This window comes from Aquila chrysaetos, chromosome 3 (assembly GCF_900496995.4).
Source record: "Aquila chrysaetos chrysaetos chromosome 3, bAquChr1.4, whole genome shotgun sequence".
NCBI classification, from domain to species: Eukaryota; Metazoa; Chordata; class Aves; order Accipitriformes; family Accipitridae; genus Aquila; species Aquila chrysaetos.
Genome location: NC_044006.1, coordinates 78021868 through 78049107, shown reverse-complemented (window position 1 = coordinate 78049107; position 27240 = coordinate 78021868). Strand labels below are relative to the sequence as shown.

Here is a 27240-nt window from a genome sequence, read left to right as displayed (position 1 = left end):
CCCCAAACACCCCCCAGAGACAGGACCCCACTAGGATACAGGTCTGGGGAAGCCGTGGGACAGCCCAGACCCCCCCCCCCTCCAGCCCCAAAAATCACCGTGAGCAGAGGCGATGTGCGATCCAAGTGATACATGAGGCCATTTATTGAGCGTTACAGACGCAGAGGAGGAGTATGGGGGGGTCTAGAGGAAGGATGGCGGGGGGGGGGAGTAACTGTGCATCTATACAGGGGGGCCGGGACACCCCCGGCCGCTACATAGTCAGCTCCTGTGGGGGGAGAGAGCAGAGCATCAGGGACCCCCCCACAGCACCCCAGGGAGGGGGGTTGCACCCCCAATTCATGCTGGGAGATGCATGGGGGGGGGGCTATAACCCCGTTTGCAGATTCCCCCCCCACCACCACCACCCACTCACCATGATGGCGTTGACGATGTCGTTGTTGTTGTGCCGAAGCGCCCGCACGGCTTTGGGGCGCGAGACGTTGGCCTGGGCCATCACCAGCTCGATGTCCCTCACCTCCAGCCCCGTCTCGTCCACCTGCGAGGTGGGGGGGGACACACAAAGACACAGGACATCGCTGTCAGCCCAGCCCCCCCCCCCCCAAAAGGGCCCTGACCCATCCCACCCGTATCCCTGGATCCCCTCCGGCACCCACCTCCTCCTCTTCCTCGCTCTCCTCCTTGATGGTGAGGGTGGGGGCCGTCTCCGTGATCAGGGGCGAGTGCTCCATCGGCACCTTGAACTTCTCCGCCGCCGCCTTGTGCACTTGCTGCGACAGGTCCTCGATCTGCGGGGACACGGGGTCGCCCACCAGCCCCAAGGATGGGACACCCCCCCCCCCCCCAGGCCCCCTTCACACACACACACCCCCCCATTCACCTTGGCTTCCCCGAAGACGATGTAGATGTCGGACGCGGGGCTCTTGAAGACGTCGGGTTTGGTGATGACGAAGAGGATGTTCTTGGACTTGCGGATGGTGATGCGGGTGACGCCGTGGATCTGCCGCAGCCCCAGCTTGGACATGGCCTGGGGGGGGGGATGGAAAAAACCAGGACACAGGAGTGACCCCGTGTCCCCCTGTCCAGCATCACAACACCCAGAGCAGCCAAGGAGGGGGGTCTGCAGCCCCCCAGAACCCTGGGACAACGACAGAACCAGGGATGTGGGACAATGTTGTCCCCCAGCATGGCCAGGCTGAGCCCCCCCCCCCCCCCCCCAGGAATGGGGGACCCCACACCACCACCCCAGCCCGGTACTGGGACACCCCGGCATGACCTGGAGACCCTCTCAGAGTGGAGATTTCCCCCCCTGCCACCCCCCATCTTACCCCCCCCACTAACCCTAGGATAGGACAGGGACCCCCACCAGCCCCATGGGGGACCCCCAGCCCCACCTCGGGGTGGGGGGGGGTCCCCATCCCACCTTCCTGGCTTTCTTCTCGCTCCGGCTCTGCTTCGCCTTGCTGACAGTCTCCTCCCCGGTGCCCAGCGAGTGGGTGAGCTGTGCCTGCCAGACATCCGTGGGTGAGGACAGCCCCGGTCCCACCACGCTGGGGAGGGTAAGGGGGTCCCCATCACCCCCTTTCCCCCCCCCCCCCCCAAAAAAACCCCCACCTGGGTCTGCGTCGGCTGCGGCTCCGAGCCTTCGGGCTCCTCCAGCTCAGGGATGGACTCGTCGTTACTCTCCGACTCGTTACACGACCCTGCGGCCAAGCAGAGGGGTGGGATGGAGATGGGTGCTCCTCTGACACCCCACCCCCCCAAAAAATTTGGGGGAGGGGGGGACCCCACAGGGACAACCACCCCCCCCCTCACCTTTATGGTTGGCCTCGCAGCGGCGGGGGGCCGGGGGCTGCTTGTCCTGGCGCAGGGCGATGCCGGCGGCTTCCCGCAGGCGCTGGATTTCGGGGCAGGGGTACGGAGCCTCCGCCTCGCTGGAGGAGCTCGACTCCGACTGCAGGGACCCCCGGGGGGGTCCCCGGCTGCCCGCGCTGCCCGTCCCTGCCTGCCTGCCTCGGGCCTCCTTCTCCTTGCGTGGGGAGGGCTGGGGGGCTGCGGGCGGGGGGGGTGGGGGGCTGAGCTGGCAGTGCCCCCCAAAATCCCTTCCCATGGGGTCAAATCCAGCCTGCTCACCCCCATCGCCCACCCCGGGACCCCCCAAAGGGGACCCCCAGGACCCCACCAGTGGGTGATGCCCACCCTGGTCCCACACAGTACTCCATGGTGGTGGTGGGGTGGCCGTGGGGGCAACGGGGGGGGGGGGGGGGTGGGGGGGTGCTGAGCTGGTCATGCCCCCCAAAATCCCCTCCCATGGTGTCAAACCCAGCCTGCTCACCCCCATCACCTACCCCAGGACCCCCCAAAGGGGACCCCCAGCACCCCACCAGTGGGTGATGCCCACCCCAGTCCCACCCAGTACCCCATGGCGGTGGGGCGGTCGCCGTGGGGGGCTGAGCTGGTGGTGCCCCCAAAATCCCTTCCCATGGTGTCAAACCCAGCCTGCTCACCCCCATCGCCCACCCCGGGACCCCCCAAAGGGGACCCCCAGCACCCCACCAGTGGGTGAAGCCCACCCCAGCCCCACGGCGATGGGTAGGTGGGTTTTGGGGGGGGGGATATCTTACCCTCGAGGTGCTTTCTGGAGGGCGGCAGGACAGACGGACGCTCCTCGCCGGCGGGGAGCCCTGAGGTGTCCTGGGGGCCGCGGGCCGGATCCGGGCACGGCGACGGCGCGACGGCGAGAGGAGGCACTTGGCTGACTTTGGGGAGCGGAGGGCGGGGGGCCGGCGGCGGGCTGGGGGGCTCGGGGGGGGCTCGGGGAGCCGCTTCCCCAACCGGCTCCGGCTGAGCATCCTCCGCTTCGCCGGCACCCGGAGCGGGCTGGGGGCCGGAGGGGGCCCCCGCCGTCGCCTCCTCTTCCTCCTGCTGCCGGGGGGGTGCCGGGGGCTCGCTGGGGGGGCTGGGGGGGCCACTCTCCCCCAGGACTTTGGCATCGGTTTCCCCAGCAGTCTGGCTCAGGGGCTCGTCGCCCGGCCGAGGGGTCGGGGGCTCTTGGGGGGTCGGGGGCTCCTCCGCCCCCCCATCGCCGGGAGGGCTCCGGGGGGGCTCTGCCAGCACCTCGGGGGGCTCCGGGGGCCTGGGGAGGAGGCGGGGGGCCGGCAGATCCCCAAAGGAGCCCCGTAACATGGCGGTGACCCGCTGCCGGTCCTCCCGGCGCTGCCAGGCCGCCCCGCTCTCCGAAAAGGCACCGGGTGGTTGGAGCAGTTCAAGGGGGGCCGGGGGGGCCCCCACGTACACCTCCCGCTCCGAAGCGGTGAAGATCAACGGGGGGATGGCGGGGGGCGAGGCGGGCAGGCAGAGGGCCAGGCAGCGACGGGCGGCATCCTCCTCCTCCTCCTCCTCCTCCTCTTCCTCCTCGTCGGAAGATGGGGGTCTGGGGGGGGGCGGCCGCCTCCCCAGCACTGTCCTCGGGGGCGGTGAAGAAGCTGGAGTCGGTGCGGGAGCGGGAGGTCTCCAGCAGCTCCGGGGACGACTCCTCGGAGGAGGCGGTGGTGGCAGCGTCCCACTCCTCGGGGGCTTCGCCGACATCCCCGGGGGGACGCGCCATCGTCCCCCGCGCCGAGGGACACGCGGTCACCGGTGGCTCCGGGGACTCGCCGGCCGAGGCCGCCCCGTCCGCCGGTTCCTCGTCGGCAGCGCGAGGGGACGCGTCTTGCGGTGGGGGGGACGGTGCTGCGACGCCGTCCGGCCGGCCGGGCGTCACCAATGGTGCCAGGTCGGGGTCGGTGGCCGCGCTGTCCGGCTCATCCGGCGGGCTGGGTGTCACCAACGGTGCCAGGTCGGGGTCGGTGGCCGCGCTCTCCGGCTCATCCGGCGGGCTGGGTGTCACCAACGGTGCCAGGTCGGTGGCCGCGGTGGCCGGCTCATTTGGTGGGCTGGAGGTCACCAATGGTGCCACGTCAGTGGCCACAGTGACCGGCTCATCTGGTGGGCTGGGCGTCACCAGTGGCACCAGGTCGGTGGCCATGGTGTCTGGCTCATCTGGCGGGCTGGGCGTCACCAACGGCACCGCGTCGGTGGCCACAGTGGCCAGCTCATCTGGCAGGACGGGCATCACCAATGGCACTGCGTCGGTGGCCACAGTGGCCGGCTCATCTGGCAGGAGGGGCATCACCAACGGCACCATGTCGGTGGCCACGGTGTCCGGCTCATCCAACCGGCTGGGCATCACCAATGGCACCATGTCTGTGGCCACGGTGTCCGGCTCATCAGGCAACTCTGATGGCACCGGGTCAGCCGCCATGGTGTCCGGCTCATCCAGTGGGCTGGACGTCACCAACGGCACCAGGTCGGTGGCCACGGTGTCCGGCTCATCCGGCGGGCTGGACGTCACCGATGGCACCAGGTCAGGGTCGGCGGCTGCAGTGTCCGGCTCCTCTGACAGGCTGGGCATCACCAATGGCACCGGGTCGGTGGCCACCGTGTCCGGCTCATCCGGCAGGCTGGGCGTCACCAAGGGCACCGGGTCAAGGTCGGTGGCTGCGACATCCGTCTCATCCTTTGGGTTGGGTGTTACCAATGGCGCTGGGTCAGTGGCCACCGTGTCTGGCTCATCTGGTGGGCTGGGTGTCATCGACGGCACCAGGTCGGCGGCTGCCACGTCCGGCTCATTTGGTGGGCTTGGCGTCACCGATGGCACCAGGTCAGGGTCGGTGGCCGCTGTGTCCAGCTCATCCAGCGGGCTGGTTGTCACCGACGGTGCCGGGTTGATGCCCACGGTGTCCGGCTCGTTTGGTGGGCTGGGTGTCACTGATGGTGCCAGGTCAGCGGCCATGACATCCAGCTCATCGGGGCCATCGGTGGCCGCCAGCTCGTTGCTCCCTGCTCTCACGGTGCCAAGCTCATCGTCGCTGTCACCATCATCACCGTCACTCCCAGGGCCACCCTGTGGCTCCCCGTTGGCCGGTGCCATGTCGTCCCTCCCCGGCCCGTCGGTTTGGGGGTCCCTGGGCTCCCCGGAGCAGAGGCCGGGGGGCTGCAGGACGCCGTGGCTCACCGCCGGCTCCGTGCCGGGCCCCTCTTCCAGCACTGCCGTACCGGAATCATCCTTCACCACCGGCTCCTCCTCGGCACCCGGCATCACTGCCGGCTCCTCTGGGAGCTGGGGGGGCTCCGGTGGGGGACAGCCCCCCAGGACAGGGTCCGGCTCCCACAGGACATCAGGCTCCAGGGCTGAGGCCTCCTCCATCTCCGAGGAGGAAGATGAGGAGGTGAGGAAGGTCTCACCGTCTGGCTCCACGCCACCTTCTCCGGAGGGTGCCGGGGGGGCCTCGCCGCCATCCCGCTCCTGCGTCCCCGGCTCCATCTGCTCGGCGCTGAGATCATCCCCGCCGGCGTCCTCCACGCCGGGCACCGCGCTCGCCGGCTCCTCGCCGTGCCGCCGCCGCCGCGGGGACCCCTCCGGTGAGCCGGAGCCGACCGGGTCCGTCCCGGCGTGAAGGTGGAGCTCGATGCCACCATCCCCAGAGGTATCGGTGCCGGGGGGAGCGGTGGCGGTGCCGGGGGACCCCCCCTCAGCCCCCACGGCGTGGCGCTCGGTGCCGTAGAGCCGCTCGTCCTCCTCGCCGTCGTAGGCGGCCGAGTCGGAGGAGGCGGAGGTGTCGTCGCGGAAGGCGAAGGACTCGTCCACCCCCTCGGTGATGGAGGTCTCCGACAGCGAGCGCAGGAAGGAGGCTGAGGTGCTGCCACCCTCCTCCTCCTCCTCTTCTTCTTCTTCCTCCTCCTCTTCTTCGTCCTCCTCCTCCTCCTCGTCCTCCTCCTCACCGGAGAGGGGCAGGGGTGCCGCGCCGTGGGGCAGCGGGGCGATCTCCACCGCCTCGGCCTGGAAGAGCAGGCTGCCGCGGAAGGGCAGCAGCGCCGCCGGGATCAGGCCCGCGCCGGGCAGCCCCTCGCCCCCCGACACGTCCCATTCCTCATCCTCCTCTTCCTCCGGCGTCTGTCCGTCCTCCTCCTCCTCCTCATCCCCCGGCGGAACGAAGGGTCCGTCCTCTTCATCATCCTCCTCCTCCTCCTCGGGAGACGGCGGGGCGAAGGCGGGGGGATCCTCCAGGCCGGCGGGCGACGCCGGCACGGTTTCGACCTCGGCCATGCCTTCGGCCTCGGCCGCCGCCATGGCTTCGGCCTCGGCCGCCAGGTTGGGGGAGCAGGACGGCGAGGTGCTGGCGGTGCCGGAGGAGCCCCAGCTGCCCCCCTCGGCCGTCATGTAGGAGCCGGAGGGGGACGTGGGGGGGGAGCAGAGCCCCTCGCTCTCCCCGTCCGTCTGCTCCTCGGGGGGGGGCGGGCGGCAGCCGGGACCCCCCGACCCGGATCGGGGTGGAGGGAGCCGTGAAGAAGAGGTCGGGGTCCAGGCTGGCGGCTGGGGGGGGGTCTGCCCGGGGCGGGGGGGGGCTCGGCCGCTTGGCGCTGGGGGGGTTCTTTGGCGGGAGCGGGGAAAGGACAAGGCACGGCGGGCGGCGGGGGACCCCCCCGGAGCTCGGGGGCGGCGGGGGAGCGCGTCTCCTCGCCCATGACGATGCGGGTGTCCAGGGGGTCCGCGGGCGGGGGGGGCCGGCAGGCCTCGCCGGGGGGAGCGGCGGCGGGGGGGCCGGGGTCGCAGCTAGCCCCCTCGGGCTGCGGGCGAGCCTCCTCCTTGGCGGGCATCGGCGGGGGGCTCGTGGCCGGCGGGGGGGCTGTGGAGAGAGGGGAGACACCCCCCCCCCCTTCAGTGCCAGGGCCCCCCCAGGGTCACCCCATAATGGGGGGGCCATAGGGAGGGGACAGCCAGGGTGCTGCCATGGGGGGGGGGACACCCAGCCAGGCTGGTATCCCCCACCCCAGGGGTGGGAGAACAGGGTGACCCCCCCACCCAGAGCACCCATGGGGTGACACACACCAGCAGACCCCCCCCCCCAAGGGGCATATGGATGCAGATGCATTAAGGGGGGGACCCCAGACCCAGGTGTCCCCAAGCAAGGGGAACCCCCCCCCCCTTACAACATCCCACCTGGAGGGAGCTTTGTGCCCATCCATGCACGGAGTTTGTGGGTTCTCAGCCCCCCCACTACCCAGCTGGAGGGAGGAGTGGGCTGAGTTCAGCCCCCTCCCCACCTTACAAGCACCCCAAAACCTCCTTGGGGGGGGGTGACCCCCCCCCATTACTCCCCACATTACCTGATGCCCCCAGAGGCAGGTCCATGGGGGACAGAAGCAACCAGGACCCACCAGTAATACCAAACCCAGCACAACCCCCTGGGCCCCCCCCACGGGGGGGGGGCTTTATATAGAGGTGAGGGGGCGGGGCAAGGCTGCAGAGGCTGCTGGGAGGGGGGGGGTGGGGTCTCACCTGGGTATTTAACAGGCAGCTGCTCTGCCCTGGGGCAGATGGGGGGGGGGGGGGGGGGGGGGGAGAAGGGAGAGAGAGACCCTCCCCCAAAAAAGGGGCCTGGGGTGGGTCATTCCTGGGGTCCCCCTGAGAAGTGGGGGGGGCCCTTAAAGGGTTACTTGAGGGGCTATGCCCCCCCCCCCCCCCCCCAATCTCATGTTCTGTCCCATGGGGTGGGGGGTGCTGGGATCCCCTTAGCTCTGCCCTTCCCCACTGCTGCCTGGCTGGGACACCCCCCCCCCCCCCCCCCCCCCCCCGTACTCAGGGGGGTGTTTTGGGGCTCCCCCTGCTCCCACCTGGCACAGGGGCTGTACAAGGCCACCTGCACCCCCCTCTGCTGTCCTGGGGGGGGGAAGCCCTGACAACCCCCCCTACCCCTTGCATAAACCGGACCCTCACCCCACTATTTTTGGGTGAGCCACGGTCCTCCTCCAGACCCGGCTCCTGGGGGGGAAACTGAGGCACATGGGGAGGGTGGCAGTGGGGACATTCCCCCCCCCCCGGTACATCCCAGCTGTCCCCAGCCCCCCCCCGGTGGGTGACGGTGAGCCCACGGGGCCGCCTGTGCCGGGTGACCTTGGGCCACGGCTCCGCACTGCCCGTGCCTCAGTTTCCCCACCCGGTGGTCCCAGGGAGGGGGAATGGAGCTGGGAATTGGGGGGGGAGCTCAGACTCCCCAGGACACCAAGACATCCCCCCCCAGGTTCTGCCAGGGCCTCCCGGTGTAGGGTTGGGGGGGGGAACAACCCGAGGCCGGCCACCCCTGGGGGGTCCTTGGGGCTGAAGGGAGGGGGTGTCCCCAAAGGGGTGTCCCCCAAAATCACCTCCTGCCTCGCATCGGGGGTGTCAGTACCGGACCACCTCGGGGGTGTCAGTACCGGAGCCCCTCGGCGGTGTCGGCTGCCGAGAGCTGCCGCCGCGGCCAGCCCTGCGTCCTCCATCCCTCCCGCTCGCGTCCTCCATCCCGCATCCCTCCATCCCGCATCCCTCCGTCCTCCATCCCGCATCCTTCCGTCCCTTCTCCCCGCGGCCTCCCCTCGGCCTCACCTGCCTCCGATCCCTCCGGCATTCCGTTTTCCTTCTCCAATCCCCCCAACCCTTCGGTTTTCACCGATTCTCCGGGCATGGCGATGCCAGAGCCCGGCCGGCCGGCCTGGGTGGCCGCCTGCCACCCCGCTCGGCCGCCGGCACCTTTGGCTTGGGCTGGACGAAGGCGGCTGTGCTGGGAGAGAAGCGGAGCATTAGTGGGGCTCCGGCGGGGGGGCCGGCAGCGGGATCAGCCCCGTCATCCCAGATGATGTCAGCAGGATTTTTTTTTTTTTTTTTTCCTGGTGGGTTGGTTTTCTTTTTTTTTTTTTTTTTTTTTTTCCTGGTCCCCCCCCCCCTTGCCTTTTCTTTCTCTTCTGATTTTTTTTTTTTTTTTTTTTTTTTATTATCTCTCCGGCAGGGAGAAAGCGGGGTGTGTGCCAGGCACTGCGGCGGTGGGAGGGGTGGGAAGGGCCCACCCCATCGCTGCTTGCATCAGCTCCAAGGCGGGGGGGGGGGGCGCGGTGGGTGGGTTCAGGGGGGTCCCCAGCCTCAGTTTCCCCAGCCAGGATTGACAAAAAGGGGGATGGAGGTGGGATTTTATCCCCCCCCCCCCCCCCCAAAAAAGGAGGCAGAGCATCCAGCGATGTCCTGGGTGTAAGTGGTGGTGGTGGTGGGGTGCTGAGCCCCCCCCACCAAAACACAGCTGCACGCAGGCGGTGATGCCAGACGTATCGGGGGGGGGGACAACGACACCCCATGTGTCCCCCAGGCATCGCCCCGCGCCCGGGTACCGCTGGGGAGGCAGGATGGGTGCCTGCGCGGTCGCCATGGGAACGTCCCTTCTCCTCCTCCTCTCGTCTCCCTGGTGATGGTGAGGAAGATGGGGATGGTTCCCTGGCAACATTGGGGGGGGGGGATGTGGTACCCCCAAAAGGCTGGCGGTGGGGAGAGCCTGGCTGGATGGACAGACAGACAGATGCCTCCTTGGGTGGAGGGAAGGAGATGCCTGGGGGACCGGGCACCCCCAGGACACCCTGTCCCAGCTGGGGGTGGACCAGACCCCCCCCAGGTAACCCCCCCACCCCACGCTGCAGGGAGAGGAAGGCCCCCACCGAAGGATGCCGAGGGGAAACTGAGGCACGGCCCGAGAACAGGGAAGGACGCCGGTGCCTGCCGCCGGGCACGGAGCGAGGCTGGCGCCGATGCTGGTCCCGCCGCGATGCCGGTGCCAGGAGCGGACCCGAGCCGTGACTCAGCACCTCCCGGCCGCCTCCGGTAACTTCGCCGCACCGCTGCGGCCTTCTCCCGGCACCGTATCCCAGGCCGTGGGATGTGGCGGAGCACCGGGAGAAAGGCCGCGGTCCCCCAATGGTGCGGGTTGGGGGAAGGAGATCGGGCTGTGCCCCCCAGCCAGAAAGGGCTGGAAGGGACGTGGCGAGGACCGGGAGCATCCCGGTGGCCAGATGGCGGCTAATCCATCCCCAAAGCCCTTCCTGGCAGCCGGCTCTGGTGCGTCACGGCACCCAGGGTTTTCCTGACCCACCTCGTCCCCCCCAAGCCCGGGTGCACGTGTCCTGCGGGACACGGGGGACGCCTCGCGCGTGTGTCGGGGTGCACGGGATGAGGGGGAAGCTGCGCGGGTATTGGGGGGTGCTCAGGGCTGGCATGACGCGGGGCAGGATCTAACCCTTCCCGGTTAGAGCCCCCCACGTCCCAGGGCTCTCCAGTGCCCGCTCCGGGGGTCCCGCTGCTCCGGGTGGAAGCGGCACGGCACAGGAGCCGGCCCTGCCCGTCCTCCCTCCCCTCTCGCACTGCGCAGCCGCCCGGGGACAAAGCCCCGCTAATAAGACAGGAATAAGAGAGGCTGGGATGGCTCTTAATCCTAAACCCTGGCTTAAGCCGGCTTCCTCCAGAGGCTGTGGTGAAGGGGGTCCTGCCAAGCATCGGCACGGAGCCATCTCCCACCCCAGGGAAAAAAACCGACACTGTGTGCCAACCGGCACAGACATCCCCCGCCACCCCAAACCACGGCACTGTACAGCGGTGGGTTTATTTGAACACGTTTTTAACACAGACAAGCGTTGCCGGAGAGGCCGGGCAGAGCGGCGCGGTTAGCTCGCCATCTCTTTGGCCATGACCTTGTTGAGCTTGTCTCTGAGGTAGGCTGTCCGCTGCCGCTCCAGCTTCAGCTCCAGGAACTCGTAGTGGGGAACCTGCAGCGGGGGGAAGAGGAGATGCCATCAGAGCCCTGAGGCGCACAACAGGGTCTTGCGTTTGGCCGCCGGAGGAGTGTCCGTAACCTATTTTGATCCCCCGATGTCCCACGGCAGGGACGTGGAGCAGAGACATCGCCGTGGCAGCCCTTGGGCCGGTCCCCACCACGGCAGAGGCGGGCACCGAATTTGACGAGGCTGTGGGGATGGGCAAAGGGTACCCTTCGCTCCCGCCTGACGGTGGAATTGGCACCCAGGGGACCGAAATGCAGACAATTCAGGACTGTCCCCAAATTGGCCCGCGTCACCACCACTGAACAACGGGCTTCTGTGAGCAGCCGGGATGGCACAAAGCACTGGGAGCGGTACGGGCCGAGCAGCCAGCCCCGGCACCCACCTTTCCTCGTGGCAGAGGAGGATTCAGGGCAGCACCTCTGCCACGAGAGGCTCGGGGACCTTGCTAAGCACCAAAACCTGCTTAATTTTTCATGTGAGATGCAGAGGACGTGCAGGGCTTCATGGTCCTGCCCTTGGCACACCCCATCCTCCTCCCCGTGCCCTCTCCCAGCAGCCCCCAGCCTGGCAAAAGGCAGATGAAATGTTTATTTGGAGTGAATTTGCAGGCAGGAGGAAGACAGGCAGGCTGGGGAAGAGGTTCAAGAGCCCGGCACCTTCTTTCTGGCCGGCAGCTGACAGCTCCAGCTACGTTAGAACACCGAAGCTGGGATGCTGTTCCTTGGCAGCACCTCCGCCAGCCTGTACGAGGGAGCAGCCTTGTCTGGGGGGATCCCACCACCCACCCCTGCCTCTATATTTAGCAGCCGAGAGGCACGGCTGAAGCTGCGGGAAGCAGCACTTCCCTCCTCCTCCTCCTCTTGTCTCCCCCCCGCCCCGAGCATCCCCAGCCAGCGCGGGGGCTGCAGGGGGGGGAATTACGCAAGCGGCTGGGAAAAACAGCGCTGGTGAACCTCAAACCTCGCTTCGCATCAGCCTCAAAGCGCGGCAGCAGGCGCAGAGAGCTGGGGGGAGGACGCTGGGGAAGGGCTGAAGCTCAGGGTCCTCGTGGGGACAAGCTAGGGAGACCACTGTGGGGTGACAATGACACTGCTCTGGGGTGACACGTGGCCCTCCAGCCCCAAAGGAGCTGCGCAGAGACTACGCGGCTCGGGCAGGATGGGGCTGAGCCCGGGCTCCGCAGGGCAAGGGGCAGAGGGAGGTCTCCCTGCCTGCGAAGGCAGCGCGCCGAGCCACCAACCCTCCTCCCCCAGAGCAGCCCGCGGGAGGGCAGGGCTCGCTGCCTGCCAGGAGAGCTATAATTACCTCCGGGAAGCTAAATAATACATGACCCCGCTGGAGCACAGGGCTCTGGCGCAGGGGATCAGCACCCTAAGACCTTGTCTGCCGTCCTCCTCGATTACCGATCCCCCCCTGCTGCCTGGCACCTTCAGGCTGCCTAACAGGTGGCCGGGAGAGGATCACGGCGGCTAATCCCGGCGCGGGCAGGCAGGCGACCTGCCGAGCTGCCCCGCACAGAGCTGTGGGCACCAAGGAGCGCTCGGGGCTTGACCTGGGACTCTGCCCTGTTGTACAGGATCCAGAGCCACCAGGAAGAAGGTGAGGGGAGCGAGAAGGAAGGTGGAAGACCCCCCTGCCCCCCCTCAAGAAGGGGTCTGCTCCTCCATCTCCATGGAATTAAGAGACCCCTCTCTTCCCTGCAGCTACTCACGTCCACCACGAGGAAGCCGGCCGCCTGGATGTGGCGCCGGGCCATGACGTAGCGGCCCAGCAGGTCCTTGCTTCTGTTGCTGAAGTTGGGGAACTCCCACCGGAGGAAGGCGACCCTGGGAGATGCACGGAGGAACGGGAGGTCATGAGATGTGAGGCTGAGCACGTGCAGCCCAAGCGGAGCTGGCAGCAGCACCCGGATCCCGAAGGGAGCTGCGGCAGAAGGGCCTGCTCCAGCTCTGCCGATCGCCCCGTGCGAGCCGGACACAGATTTGTCCTGCTGGAGACATTATCCTGCCTCTGAGCCATCCGAGAAGCCCCAGGGCAGCAGCTCAAGTGCAATTTATCCACAGCCCAGGCCTGGCAGCAGGCTGAGTGGGGCGATGCTGCCTTTTCTGGGAAGGAAGGAGGCAGCTTTGTCCCCAGGGCCCTGCAGACAGACAGCCTCTGTGGCAGACAGACCTGGCAGAGGCTCTCTTCAGAGAGAAAACCATTGCCATGACCAGCGTCCGGCCCCCTCCCCTGCCGTGCCTCCACCAGGTTGGCTGGCGAGAGCAGCCCCTGGCTCTAAAATGTTATCCCAGTGGGGCTGGCACAGCCCTACCCCAATTTCTGTCCTGTGCCCACCCCCTCCTGCTCCCAAACAAGGGGAGACGCAGCTGGGCACGGCACCCTCAGCACACTGGCAGCCCCTGCGGCGCTGTCGTGAGTCGCCAGCTGCGGTGACCGGGAGGTGTGGAGCCCACGGATCCCCACGAAGGCAGAGCCTTCCCGCTCCTCTCCCGGCGAGCTCCTGCCTGGACAGCAGGGCGCAGCTGAGCCCAGACCCACCTCCTGGCTCCCGGCGGCAGCGGCTTTGTCCCTTCCGAGCGGAGCAGATGGGGAGCAGCAAAGTCCTTCAAGGGGAGAGGTTTATTTTCACTGTTCACCACCATCTCGGCATCTGCACGGAGAGGAGGGAACACGAGGATTCCCGACACCCACCTGGATGCCGCTCACACCGTCTCCGCTGAGGCTGGTGATGCAAAGCACGCGAAATCCTGCCGCTCCCTTCCCAAAAAACCCATCCTTGCTGAAGCCGTGGAGCAGCTTTGCACATGCAGCCAGGGTACAGCACCGTCCTTGCACCACCGAACGGCAGGGTCTGCTTACCAAGCATCTCCTCGGGCAGAAGACGTGTCCGTGGCATGATTTTATCCCCCAGTGTCCCACAGGAAGGGGACGTGGGGCCAACAGACCACAGAAGTTGCTGTGGCAGCCGGTTGGCCGGTCCCCGCCACGGAGGAGGCAGGGACCGAATTTGACAGGGCTGCAGGAGAGCAGGGAGCTGGGGGAGCCTGGGGCGGGCTGTGGGAGCCGGGGGTGCGGCAGGGGAAAGGAGGGCAGAGCCAGAAGCCTTTCACCGGCCTTTGTGCTGCTTGGCTGCAGAAGGGCTTTCCTCCTGCATCTGCTACCCACAACCACGCCCTGGGCTGCGGTTTCTGCTCTGCCTTCAGAGTCAAGTTGCGGGAGGAGATGGGAACAAGACAGGGCAGCTGCGATGAGCAGGCGGAGGGGCGTGAGGCTGAAGAATGAGGGGGGAGATAAAGCCTGGTAGCCGTACCCGAGCCCTCGAGTTCAATTCCCTCCACCGAGCAGAGCCCGATGGGGTCCCGCTGCTGCCCACGGAGGTGGGGAGAGGATGCACTCACCGATCTGCCAGCCATAGATGGTGTGTACGTTGAAGCGCCCGTTGTCCTGGCTCCCCAGCACCCCCGACAATGCCTCCCGCAGGCTGCTCTGCAGCAGGGTGACCTTCTCCCCCACTGGCTGCGTGGCGCTCAGCATCTCCACCGGCAGGAACGGCCCCTGGTAGCTGGGGCTTTCCAGCCTGGCGGCAGCGTTGATGTTGATGAGCCTTAGCCGTAAATTCTGGGCCTTGAAGGACTGGTCGCCTGGCAGGAGGAGAGAAGCAGAGCTAGAGACATGGCCCAAAGCCCCAGCCCGCAGCGGGGTCCAGCTCTTGATCTGGTGGCCTGCCTAGCCTGTCTGACTGGGATTCCTGGTTCTGATCCCCCCGCTATGGGTCCCTGCCTGCTGGCATGGAGATACAGATCACCAAATGCCGGGGTTCCTGGCTTTGCTCCAGCTGTTGGGTGCTCGCAGGAAGCCACCATGAGCTGGCCGAGCCAAACAGGGCCCTTGTTCAGCAGGGACAGCCCCGTCAGAGCCCAGTGTCTGCAGTGTGATTTTATCCCCAGTGTCCCACAGATGACAGAAGTTGCTGGGGCAGCCGGCTGGCCACAGAGGAGAGAGGGACTGAATTTGACGGGGCTGCACCTCCCCAGAAGTCACCATTTTGTTAGAAAATACCAAACCCTCCCGACTCTTCTCGAGGTCTTGGGGAAAGTCAAGTGGGCTTGCCAGAGCAGAGCAGCAAGCTGTGCCTTGGGGCACGCGATTTCCACGACAAGGTTGAGGACAATGCATCATTTAGAAGGACCAGGCTCAGTATCGCTGCTCCCTGCCCCAGGTCTGAGGTTCTCGGTCCCTGTCCCACCAGCAGAGATGCCCACCTCACCTCGGATCTGTGCGTGGAAGGCAGGTGCCAGCACTCGCTGCAGGTAGGGAGCCTTGGCCTGCTGCAGCACACAGAGCGACCACACCAGGTCTGTCAGCAAGTGAGGCTCCAGGCTGTCCAGCTGGCCCTGGAGCACCTCGTGGACCTGCAGAGAGGGAAACAAAACAGCTCAGGTCAGTGCTGCTGATGCTTCGATCTTGCGGTCAACACGCAGGTCTGGCAGCTCGACAAACCCCCGAGGTGTTACGGTGCAGCCGCTGTGCACTGTCTCCTCTACAGCAGTGCTTCTCCCCTGCGTTATTTGCAGAGGGGAGATTTTAACATTGCTGTAACGTGACCCTGCAGCTCATGAGCTGCAGTTCGCTGGCCCGGGATGCTGCGTCGCTGCCAGGGAGGCTCATCAGAAAGCCCAGCAGCAAAGCGCAGCAGCCAGGGGTAACGCACTACTGCAGCCAGCCCTGCCACGAGGGCAGCGTTCAGAAAAGGCAGGGCTGGAGGTGATAACCCCTTCAGGATCTGCAGCTAAAACCTGTGGTAAACAGAGCTGGAGGGGTCTGAGGTTGTATTGGTGGTGTCAGGATGTCTGTCCAGGAATCACAGCAAGAGCCTGGAGCTCTGCACCCTGCAGGGGCTTCTCCTGTTAAACCTGGAGAACTTTTCTGCAACACCTCAAAAATGAGTAGTTTTGCACTTGCTACAAAATCCCCCTTCACGGTGACCACGATTAATGTTGGCAGGGGGAGTCCAGAGCCCTGGATGCTACTTCCACAACTCGCCCTCCTTGCTGTCCCAGGGAGACCCCCTGCTCCCCAGGTTGGCTTGGCCATGGGGGACAGGCTGCCGGGCGGTGGGACACGGGGTGCTGCCGATTAGAAACACCCATATGTGGGTCCTCTTCCTTCTCGGCTGCGTGTCGCAGGTAGGACTGCGCAGGCCACGCTCCCTCTGCTGGGTACTCGGCGAATACCCGCTTACTCAGCGATAATGCAGCTCCTCTCTGGAAATCGTCAGCATAAATCTGTCCCCAAGGAGGTCAAGGTGACTTCCTCCTCCACTTCAGAGGCCAGCCTGGCTGCCTCCATGATCCAGGGAAGGCAGGAGGATGCCAAGGACAGCGCCTGCCCCATGCTCGCCTCCTGCCAAACCACGCAGGAGGCTCTCCCTCCGCTCAGCCGTTCCAGCCCATCACATCTCCTCGCCCTGGGATGCGTCAACCTTCCCCCCAGGCAGGAAGACAGCGAGCACGGCTGCCTGTGGCAGCCTCTATCCTTCTCGACAGCTCCCCAGAGCTGGGGGAGCAGCCTCAGCGCTACCAGACCGAGGGCTTGGCTCAGCTGGGAGAGCCACACAGCTCTGCCAGGAACGGGCGTGCGACCATCAACACCTATGGCCTCCTTATAAAGAGTTAATTACAGCAATTGGAGTTCAGGAGGGCAGTGAACACACACATGCTGCTTGCGTCTGCTAGAAAAGTAAGCCTGCGGGGACTTGAGCCAGTCATGGACTAACTGGTTCAGCTATTGCCCGGCACGCAGCCAGGGGAGCCCAGTGCGAGTTTTTAAGCCTGGCCTGAGCTCTGGGTTCCCCCTTCTCATTTCTCACACCGTTTAAAACTGGCTCGAGCCATCCAACACACACTTTCACACACAGATGTGCTAGAAGGCAATCTGCAGCCTTCCCACGGACTAGGGAGGGAGGAAGGTTGATGAAGAGGGGGAAAGGAGGAAGATTACCATGTTGAAGAAGTCCTCGATTCCGCTGGGCTGGAAGTTCAGGCGAGCAAAAGACAGGATGATACTGCACAGATGGGTGACTGACAGCTGCTTGGTGTTGTCCAGGGCATACTGGAAGATACAGGGGGAAAAAACAGAGGTTTAGGTCTGTCTTACATGAGTATGGACAGAAAAAGATTGAAAGCGTCAGCCAAGGACGCATCCAGCCCTGTGGCAAGATGGGAAAACGTGAGCGAAAAGGTCTTTCAGTGCTTCCCTGGGATTTTATCTTGGCACAAGGGAAAGCTGTGAGTGGAAGCAGAGCTCTCTAATATTCCGGTACAGATGCAAAAGTGCAGGAGCATAAACTGGGGCAGAGCTGGGAAGGCGCCTGGGGAGAGAAGCAGCGCTGGCACTCGGGACTGGAGGCTCAGACAGAGCCGAGACCAGCTCCAGCTCAGCACGGATTCCCAGTGCTGACTTTAGCGGAAGATGAACAGCGAGTCCTGTCAGACTCGATTACAGCCGCCAGCTGGGTAGGGAAAACAGTGACAACATCCCAGAGAGCATCTCTGGAGAGGTAGTGGTGGGGAAACTGCTCCCATCTCCCAAGAACCGGGGTGGATCACAGTCGTACTGGTGCCAGTGGGGACTTCCCTGCCCTCCCAAGCCCCCTCCTCACCTGTGCAATGGCCTCAAACAGCGGCAGGTTGAGCCACTTGAGGAGGGAGAAGGATCTGATGCAGCGCGTCACCTCGACGGGCGTCATCGTGGAAACGTGAGGGTGCAGGTCAGTGGCTATCTTCTGGAAGACCTGGGGCTGGTGGAAATTCAGTTTTCCTTAAAGGAGCAAAGAGAAAGCGGCAGCCACTTACAAGGAGCTGGTACGGGAGCTGTGCCTGGATGGGTGGTGACGGCACAAGGGAAAGCACAGAGCTGTTCGTTAGGAGCAGAGGAGGCTTGGAGACCAGTATTGTCTCCCCCAGTTGCCTTGACCTCAATCTTTCTGGTCAGACCAAGTCCTGCTGCACCCACCAGCTCTCAATCCCAGTGCCAACTCATGGCTCCAGCCTCCACCTAGTGCTGGTAACAGATTTTAGCCCCAGTGACTCCATCTACAGATCCTGGTCTGGCCAGAAGAGCCCTGAACTCACCCAGGCTACCAGGAATCTCAAGCCGGCTGAGGAACAAGCGAGCAATGATCAGCAACCTGCAGCACCAAGCTCCGGAGGTCAGTGCAGACCAGCCAGGAGGGGACAGTCCCCATGAGAGGAGCATAGGCAGGGTCCGAGACTGGCTGCAGTAGCAACAAGTACAAACCATCCTGATGCAACAACAGGGCAGCTACAAGCACTGAAGAGAAACATCAGCGCTGCTTGCTAGCGTCCCAGCCAAGAGCATCCCCGCCGCAGCAGCTACAGCGCTGCTGGAGCCTGCAAGAGCCAGTCTCGCTCCCAAACCATGTCCAGCTGTTGTAGTTGTCCACTTTGTAGGTTATAAGGCTGGGGGACTGCTGGATTACCTGCTCTGATCTCTGCATATGACCCAGGCCCATATATACTGTCCAGCTGCCCTTCCTGAGCTGAAGCACCTCCAGCCCTGCCTCTGAGAAAGGCGCCCAGCACAGATTTGCAGGCTGTGACATGGAGCGTCCACCACTCTCCTTGAAACTTGTTCCAGATTAATCAACTTCATAATAAGTAAGCCAGTAACATCAATGACAGAAGCATGAGCTCTCTCCAAGGCCAGGTCTACTGGGGTTATTTCTTTATCTTGGGAGTAGAGCTAACCTACAAAGACCATCCTGGCCCCAGCTGCTGTCAGAAGAGCTGTTCCCACCACCAGAAGCTGGACAATCAACTGAAGGAACTCCTCCTTGGGTCTCCTGGCTTCCTTTATCCCTGCTTGTCTGGGCTTTCCACTGGCTACCAAGAGTAAGAGGAGAACAAGACCATGTAACATTGCATGGAAGGAGGAGCCAGAGAACCAAGACACTCAGGATCATAAACCAGATTACCACTTAGTGCTACCCTGCTGTTAATAGAGCTGTTTGGCACCAGGTTCTGTCACCATCAAGTATCTGGTGGCTCTGGTCTACCCTCTGGCCAGGAACACCACCAAGGTGGCTGTCACCGCCCTGAGCATCTGCCAGCGCTTGTAGAAGTGCTTGCAGCACCTCACCTGCTGAAGAGTACGAATTCAGCACCCAGCGCTTCTCAAATGATAATTAACTTGTCAGTAGGACATCTTGGGTGGAAAGTCATCAGCTACCTTAGTGCCACTGTCCCCACGTAAACAGTCCAGCTCTCCCCAGGGCTCCTGCTCAGCCCTCCTTTTACTGAGGGCTGTGTTTTGGAAACGAAGAAACAGAGGCAGGGGCTCCCCGAGAAACCCACGGCCACGGGAGGAGGCGAGAGAGGATTTGGGGCCATTTGGGGCATCCTGGCTCACTAGCTGCCTATGCTGCAGGGCAGAGGGGCTCCCTGGCACCCCGACGGCCCTTCCAAAGCGCGCTCTCATCACAAGTCCCCTTCTTCCCACGCATTGGAAGGAAAAGGGCATACCTGTGCCCACTCCGCCTGTGCTCAGAGCTGGAAACTACCCAGCTGCACTGGCTGGTACGCTAGGTCCAGCCTAACGTACCCTGCCAGCCTTTCTCCTTCATGTGGCCTCAATGCCGTGGTAGCAACACTATCAAATCCCTGCTCGAGTGCCCAAAATCAGCTGGACTCTACCACACGTAATGTCCAGCAGGTGCCAATACAACCAAGCCGCTTACCATAGGCAAAAATCAGGTCCAGCAGGACGTTGAGGCTGAGCTCAGAGTGCTTCTGGATCAGGTGGTAGGACAAGGCTCGGAGCAGAGGCACGCAGCGCCGGTTCTGGTAGGCTAGAGCTAGACTTATTTTCCGGATGTCATCGGGGTTGAACTGTTCAGCAAGCTCCAGAGCCTGCCAAGAAATGTTTTGAGCAGGGATGTAAAGGGAAAGCACAAAGCAAGGTGCAGATACAGCCTTTATATGGAGTGGGATGCGCCATCGCTACTGGCTGAGCCTCTCCGAGGGTGACGGGGACTGGAACTAGCGAGTGTTTAGCACATGGTGAGGCTAAGGGGCTGGGAGCAAGCGTAACGGCTCAAGCGGAGGGAGGGCGAGGGGAAGCAGACCCTCGTCCTCTCAGCAGGGCTCAGCCAGGACCTTCTCGCTGCTGGTTCTACCTCCCCCAGCCGGCAGGACCTCAGCATCCACGCTGTTGGGCAAACACCGACAGAGGAAAAGCACCTGCTGCTGGATCAGAGCCCTGTTTTCCACTCTAATTTCCATTTCACTTGCAGGATGCTACCCAACATCGTTAGTTCAGGCTCTGCATAAGCTGACAACCCCGTCAGATCCAGCTACAGCATTCTGCCTCGTCACACACCAGTGTCTGTAGCATTTATTTATCCCCAGGGTCGAGAGGTACAGTGGGGCTCATGAGCTACAGCCATTGCTGTGGCAGCTGTTTGGCCAGTCCCCAGCACGGGTTGGATGAGGACTGAATTTGACACAGCTGCAGTCAGGGCTCCTGCAGTGGCTCTGACTCGAAGGACATCTCCCTGCTCCTGCAAGCAACAGAAATGGGGACCCACTGAGCACCAGAGGGGACAGACCTGCCCCCTTTGGAGATGATGGCTGCCCAGAGGCAGCCAGAAGGCGAGGACAGTATGGTCACTCCTTGTTCCAGCTCTCCTCACAGCTTAGCTTGTGCAGAGAAGCAAAGGACAATGTTTTTGGCAGCTGTGTTATGCTGGCTCTGTAAGTTACCGCTTGCCAGCTGAGCTAAGGAAATCCGAGCCCATCTCTGCTAACCTGCCGCAGCTGCAAAGTAAAACACATCAGCTCAGTCCACTTCCAGCAGTGCAAACCAGTGCGAGTCACCCACTCGCACCAGCATGCATTGTGAAGGGGCTGCCGAGTGCAAGCTCCCCCATCTACATGGCTCCTCGGATGGAAACCCCTCTTAGAAGCACCCATGCACGGGAAGCTGCTTAAACAGCAACCCGTAAGCACACACCAAAGTACTCTGAAGCAGGGAGCGCAGCCTGTGTGGAATTAGTGTTCCCATATAGGGTTGAAGGGGACCGGGCTCTCCCTCCCGCTGTTGTCACCTGCGGGAGGTGGCCCGTCTGAAGGGAACAGAGGCAGAAGGGAGAGCCCAAGCCTGTACCTTGTCCTCCAGCCGGTCCATCAGAGCCGGGGAGATGTGCCCGACCTTGCTTATCAGCGCCACCACAGTCCGAGTGCCCTCAAGCTCCGTCCAACGCAGCTCCAGCTTCTTGATGACTTCGTTCAGCAGCCTGCTCTCCTTCACCTGCTTGGCTGCGAAGAACTCTGCCAGGGAGGCGAGCTGCCTGAAGGTGAGGCGCCGCAGCCGCCACAGCACCTCCTGCTCCACCGACTGCATCTCCCTCTTGTTGCTGTCCACTCCCAGGGAGTAGAGGCTCTTCAGGAGGTTCAACAAGGTGTTATTCCACACCTGAGAAATCTAGCAGCAAAGAGAAATAAGGGAGAGGTGTTGATGAGAAACAGCACGAGAGCATTCAGTTGCCAGTCACGCCAAATGCCAGGCAATGCTCTGTCTCTCCAGAAAAAGCTGCACAGTGTTGAGGAGGAGGCAAGAGAGCCCTCGTCGGTCCGAGGACATCCAGCTGTCCTCCACCACAACACGAGACACCTGCTCCTCCTCACAGGTGTAGCCTGCACAGCCAGATAAAGCCTGGAGCGACCCAGCACCCTGGTGAGGAAGAGGAACCTCAACACCTGTACCACAAGCCGAAGCATGCACTAATCCCAGTGGCACGGCTGAGCCTCGAGAGGTAACCGCACATCGCTTACAGAGCTGCCGTATAGGCGGTGAACTCTCACTGCCTCAGAGAAGGATGCTACGCAAACTGGCTACCAGCTGGGTGAAATATTTAAGTAGACTTTACCCTTCTCTGAAGGCACTTGAGCTTCTCTGTGGTGTGGCTGGGATATGACATGGGTGGCTGGTAAAACAAAAAGCAGTGGGGAAGACTGATAATTCAGGGGCAGAAACTTGAGGGTCTCGGGGGGAATGCCAGGGAACTCCAACTCACCTCAGGTCAGAGGAAACTTATGCTAAAAGCTCTGATTTCTCTCCAGCGTCTCCAAAAGGAGGCTGGGCACAAATCCCACCAGCTGCTGAGAGCACCAGGACTCGCCCAGTCCCACTCTGCCCAGTGAACTTCTCTGCTTGGCCACCAGCAGCTACATTCCCACCAGCAGCCCTGACACGAGGCAGAGCTCGTGGTTTTCCACCAGCAATCAGTCCTCCAGCTTTCATCTCCTTTGGCATCCATCAGGGAATGCCAGGCACCTCTATTTCCAGCCCAAGCTTCCCCAGCTATGCTCAACTGCTGCCACACAGCACTAAAAGGCAATTTCAGTCCGAAAGCTCTCCTGATTTCTATAAAAACAAACCCAACCCTTAGCACAACATCGGTTCTGATGGGCCCTTCAGAAAGCATCACTGTGCCAGCCATGCCAGTACAGAGCACAGTGTCTGCTTGACAGAATATCCCAACACTACAAGATGATTTCAGAAACAAGGAGTTGCTTCTCAGAGTGACCGTGCAGGAGGCAAGTGAGGCAGTGCCGTGAGATGTTGAATTTCAGGCAGGAGGGACCACACGGGTTTTGGCAAACAAAGGCTTTAACTCTCTGGCCTGTTCAAACTCCAGCACTTCCACCAACACAGCAAATTCCTAAAGTGCTGCTCAGAAACAGTTCAGCACCTCAGGCACAAGAACAACCTGATCCCTGCCAGGGTGCTCCGCTCAAATCTGAAAAAAATCACAGACCAGGATGCAGCCAGGAAAAGGAGCAGAGCTCACAATTTGCCCTGGGTTATTCAGAAAGTCACAAGGAGAACCAGATTGCTCCCCTGGCTGATCCCTCACCTTTTTCACCCATTCACACATACAAAACTCACCTCACAGTCTGTTAAGAGCCCTTCCCTCAATGCTGTCCTGGCCCATGCCTCATCTTCTGTTCAAAATCTCTGGCTCGTAGACACAAGGACATTGCAAGCCGATTAATTTTAGTTTCTTTGCATCAGAGCGTCTTTGCATCTACATGATGACCTCTTACATTCAGTTATCTACGACTGTGGCTCCAATAACAGCTCACTAGAGAAGGATAATTGTGTTTGCAGCGAGTTTGCTTGCTTTACATCTCAAAATCCCTAGCCACATCCATCTTGGCAGTTTCCTACACTTGGGCCACACTGCCTTGCTTCTCACAGTGCCCATCCAGCACGTCAGCTTGGCTTTGCCAGCTCTGGAGCATCCCTTCCCCACCGAGTGGCCCCCAGGGACATGGGCATCCCTTTGATCCGTGGTGACAGCGACACAGGACCATGCCGATCAGCAGGAGCAGTACTTTCACTCCAAATACAGCAGCATGGAAGTGTTGCAGCTCAACAGAGCTAACCAGGCAACCTCAGGACAAATCCCACCTCTCTGCTATCCTTAGACAGGTTTTAGGGAGCAGAGATTACGGATCAGGAGAAATATGAAGCGTCTGCAAAACCCTCTACCAGGGCCTCTTCAAGTTCAACACAGCAAGTTCACAGGTCAGGGCAATCCCCGGCACCAGCACAGGCTGGTGGATGAAAAGCTCAACACGATCCGGCAACATGCGCTCACAGCCCAGAAAACCAACTGTATCCTGGGCTGCATCACCAGCAGCATGGCCAGCAGGTCAAGGGAGGGGATTCTGCCCCTCTGCTCTGCACTCTGGAGAAGAGAAGGCTCCGGGGAGACCTTCCTGTAGCCTTTCAATATGTAAGAAAGATGGGGACAGACTTTTTACCAAGGTCTGTAGTGACAGGACAAGGGGTAACTGCTTTAAACCGAAAGAGGGTAAATTTAGATTGGATGCAAGGAAGAAATTCTTCACTATGAGGGTGTACAGGTACTGTACAGGTTGCGCAGAGGCACTGTACAGGTTGCGCAGAGAAGCTGTGGATGCCCCATCCCTGGAAGTGTTCAAGGCCAGGTTGGATGGGGCTTTGAGCAACCTGGTCTAGTGGAAGGTGTCCCTGTCTGTGGCAGCGGGGTTGGAACTGGATGATCTTTAAGATCCCTTCCAACCCAAACCATTCTGTGATCCTATGACATGGGGCCCATGAGCTGCAGGTTACTTCCGTAGCAGGCGGCTGGGCCAGCACCAACCGCAGCGGACAATGCTGAATTTGATGGGGCCGCCAAGGTTCGACTGTACAATGTGCCGAGCACGGTGCACTGCTTCCCTTCAGATGCCCCATCTTACCCGGTGCTTTCTCTGCTGTCCGGCTGTGTGGCTCCGATGTGCCTTTGCCACTAAGTGGCAAAGGTATAGCTTTATCTTACTGAGAAAACTGAAAATTCATGGGAGCAGGAGTAAGGCAGCGTTTAACGAGGATGATCTCTCTGCTACATTTTGTCTCTGGGCCCAAAAGCAGTGCTTTTGGGTAGAAATAATCAGGCATCCTGCCTAGAGCTGATAAATTCACTTCCTGATCCCCTCAACTTCATTTTTTACTTGGAAAGGCAAAGTAAAACCCTGAACAAGCAGCCTGCTCTAGCTGGCCACACCAGTTCAACTGCAGGAGCACCAGCCGCTTTCCGCCTTGTATTCTTTCCCCAAAACTCTTCTGCGGCAAGGAGGGAACTTACCTGGGAATCCATGATGCTGATGACCTGTTGGAAACACTCATCTTGCAGGATGCTCTCCGTTTCCAGGTTTTTTAATGCTGCAAGCCGGGAAAGTTGAATAATTATTAGTGAGGCTTCGTTGCTGTTAAGAGCATGGTGTTTGGTCAACTGGAAGAGTTCCTGAGGACTCGTGGCTGTTTCAATCAGTTCCCTGATCACTTTGTGCTCTGGATTTCCGCTGTCCTCCACCTGCTCTTTGACCGAGAATCCATCTGCCCAGCTGGAAGGGCTCGAAGTATGAAACGAAGCCAAAGGCGCTTGAGGCAGAGCTCTCGCCATCGCCACCTTCCCAGCCGGCACCAGCAGAGAGGCCGGGACCGCCGAAGGAGCAGCGATGAAGGCACCGAAGTGCCGCCAGCAGCAGCGTCGCACCAAGTGGGCAGCCATGGTGGAAGGCGTGGGGGGAAAGGAAGGCCGGGGCGGCCGTAACCAGCTGGAGGTCAACGCCGCATTTCAGGAACGCTACGAAAAGAAAAGAAACCCTTTAGGAGCCGAAGAATTTCAGAGATGAAGAGGAGGAGGCAGCCAGCTTCTGGTAACCGTGGTGAGGATGGTTTTGACCCGCAATATTTGACGCTTTCTGACGATCGATTGATGGGCAAGACACCGCTTTGGATGAGGCTACGCTCTTCCCCGCTGGGGCTTAACCTCTCGTTAGGGGCCGCCCGGCTTTCCCAGGCAGCGGGTCACCAGCACACCGGCCTCCCCCCAGACCTTCAGGGACACAGCCCCGTTCTCCCCAGTTGCTCCCAGTTTCCCCACCGACCCTCCTCCCCGGGTTCCCTCCCGTTCCTGCCCACTCCGCCACCCCTCTCAGCCCCCGGGCCCTCCCGGGGCTGTTCCCCTCAGACTCCCGGTCTCGACCCACGCTTCCCCGCGACATTTCCCCTCAGAAAACCCGCCGGGGCCGGGCCGGGCCCTCCCGCCCTCACCGAGCCTGACCTCGCCCGCCCCAACCTCACCCATGTCGCGCCCGGCGCAGTCCGATAACGTCACAGCTCTACGGCGAGTCTCTATTGGTGGAGAAGCGGCGGGGTTGGGCGGTGCCGTGGCGCTGCGGTGAGCTCTTATTGGCTGGAGGCGGCGGTTCCCTTCTGGTGGGCGGTGACGGGCGGGAGCGGCGCGGTCTGTGAGGGGGAGCGCGGCCGCCATGATGCGCCGTGATCCGCCATCAGCCGCCGTCAGCGGTCGGGGCCCCGCCGCCCCCCTTCAGCCTCCCGCCTCCGGTCCTACCCGAGGCCGCGGGTCAGGGCTGGGCCCGACCTCGCCCGCCAGGCCGCCATTTTGCGGGGCTGAGCCCCCGCGCTGCCATCCCTGCTCTTTCCTCAGCTTCCCCCCCCCCCCCCGCCTTAAAGCCTCTCCGCCGGCCGCTTCGCCTTCTTCGATACTGAAATTCACGGCCTGTAAAGAAATACTCTCCTAAGACTCGTTTTGGAGTTTTAGAAAGCAGGCATTCTTCGTTGCAGCGCTGGGTGCGCGGGGGATAATTCCACCTAGCGTGCGTCCCACAGCTTCAGCACAAACAGGTTATATAGCGTAACTAATTAGATATTAATCAGTTTAGTATACATAAAAATTACGGTAACTGATTATCGTAGTACTGCCTACATCCAATCTTGCACAATGGTTCTTCATTTGAGTCGAAGGGCTGCTTTTGCGACCACCGACCCATTCCAAATTCTGCTGGCTGACCTTCATGTCTTTGTTCGTCGAGCTTGGAGTTTAACATAAGGTTTCAGTCACATATGGTCAGTTTCAATATTATTCTTATCTAATGTACAGGAACATCCGGCAGTAAGAGCAAAGAACTGTAAAACTTAGGAGTAACTACTTGGCTACACTTTTGTCTATTGTTTCAATCATAGTGTTATTATAAGATTTCTAATAATTACCAAATCTCACCTTTACAGTCATCTAGCAGTTTCCACGGCTGGTACAAAATATTAAAACCATAAAAATATTTAGACATACTATACAGAATGTAGGGACATACGCTATCACTTGGGGGAAGGAAAGGATTTCCACCCCCTGCTCCCAGCCCTCTCCGGGGCTGCCGCCCCAGCGCTGACGGACCAGCCGTGTCCTCACTTTACCTGCTGAGGTTCTCACCGGTAAGGTTAGCTGAGTTCTGCCTCACCCGACCCCTGTGTTTTCTTTCCTGCTGTTATTAGAGCATCCAAACAGATCAGGGCCCGGCTGTGGGAACGAATAAAAGACAAATAAATCTGTGGGTTGCCAGGAATGAGGAGGGGCGGCTCGATTTTTGCGGTGGTCAAATAAAGCGAGAGACTCTGATTTATGAGCGGGGTATTTCTCAACGGCTCAAGGCCTTTATGTTTGGTTTTGGGGGTGTTATTTACCACCAACCCCCCTGCCCTGGTCGGCGGTGGGGAGTTGGCTTGTGAAACGCAGCTGTAGCTGCGCGAGTGTGGCATTACCTGACTAAAACTCACCAAATTTTCCCTTTTTGTTACGAAAATGGCCTTGCAGGATATCGTGTCTATTTCGAAAGGGGCAAGCCTGCTCAAGGTTTACACAGGACGCTTAAAAATAATATTTAGAGGTCTCCATACTGGTTTTGGTCGCTGTTAGGTTGTGAGTATGAGCTGCAGGAAAAATGGAGCAAAAAATTTCCTCTGGAGGCCTGGTGCACCCTCCCGTGGGACTCTTGCGTTGGGCGCTGTCTCCCTACAGGACGCGGGTGCTGCTCGGCTGGATGTTCCCTTCTCATATCTGGGAAGATTTTGGCTCCAATAAAAGGCAGACGGCTTTGCTCGCCTTGGCATTGTGCTGCAGAGGGGCAGGAGTCCCAGCAAGGACCGCTG

The 27240-nt window shown here is 61.8% G+C and overlaps 2 protein-coding genes and 4 non-coding genes across 10 annotated transcripts; all 6 read right to left on the bottom strand.

Moving 5' to 3' along the window:
- Window positions 1-115: 115 nt before the first annotated feature.
- NACAD (NAC alpha domain containing) lies at window positions 116-8763 on the bottom strand. The gene is given in 12 exon segments (XM_030008192.2): window positions 116-268; window positions 416-538; window positions 657-788; window positions 881-1027; window positions 1424-1507; window positions 1615-1703; window positions 1816-2052; window positions 2625-3402; window positions 3446-6343; window positions 6345-6447; window positions 6515-6728; window positions 8468-8763. Coding segments are annotated over 12 exon segments (4899 nt in total). The 5' UTR covers window positions 8547-8763; the 3' UTR covers window positions 116-253.
- A 1717-nt stretch (window positions 8764-10480) lies between these two features.
- On the bottom strand, window positions 10481-25442 carry TBRG4 (transforming growth factor beta regulator 4). 5 transcript variants are annotated; one of them, XM_030009730.2, is made up of 11 exons: window positions 25358-25439; window positions 24377-24877; window positions 20866-21183; window positions 19439-19610; window positions 17342-17499; window positions 16681-16791; window positions 14948-15092; window positions 14079-14321; window positions 13219-13330; window positions 12389-12503; window positions 10481-10662 (listed from the first exon to the last, which is right to left on the bottom strand). In XM_030009730.2, exons 2-11 carry the CDS (start codon window positions 24800-24802, stop codon window positions 10561-10563), a joined length of 1902 nt encoding a protein of 633 aa, XP_029865590.1. In that variant the 5' UTR covers window positions 24803-24877; window positions 25358-25439; the 3' UTR covers window positions 10481-10560. The 5 variants fall into 5 exon arrangements, with proteins under 5 accessions (XP_029865590.1, XP_040978595.1, XP_040978597.1 ...); XM_041122661.1 differs by lacking the exons at window positions 10481-10662; window positions 12389-12503; window positions 13219-13330 and adding an exon at window positions 13562-13951 and having other exon boundaries at window positions 25358-25442; XM_041122663.1 differs by lacking the exons at window positions 10481-10662; window positions 12389-12503; window positions 13219-13330 and adding an exon at window positions 13562-13951 and having other exon boundaries at window positions 25348-25405.
- LOC115340007 lies at window positions 10737-10865 on the bottom strand. Its single transcript, XR_003922888.1, has one exon. It is a non-coding gene; the product is annotated as a small nucleolar RNA SNORA5 (small nucleolar RNA).
- On the bottom strand, window positions 13562-13701 carry LOC115340018. Its single transcript, XR_003922899.1, has one exon. It is a non-coding gene; the product is annotated as a small nucleolar RNA SNORA5 (small nucleolar RNA).
- Window positions 20080-20213, bottom strand: LOC115340017. The gene has a single exon (XR_003922898.1). It is a non-coding gene; the product is annotated as a small nucleolar RNA SNORA5 (small nucleolar RNA).
- On the bottom strand, window positions 23799-23927 carry LOC115340008. Its single transcript, XR_003922889.1, has one exon. It is a non-coding gene; the product is annotated as a small nucleolar RNA SNORA5 (small nucleolar RNA).
- Window positions 25443-27240: the final 1798 nt, after the last annotated feature.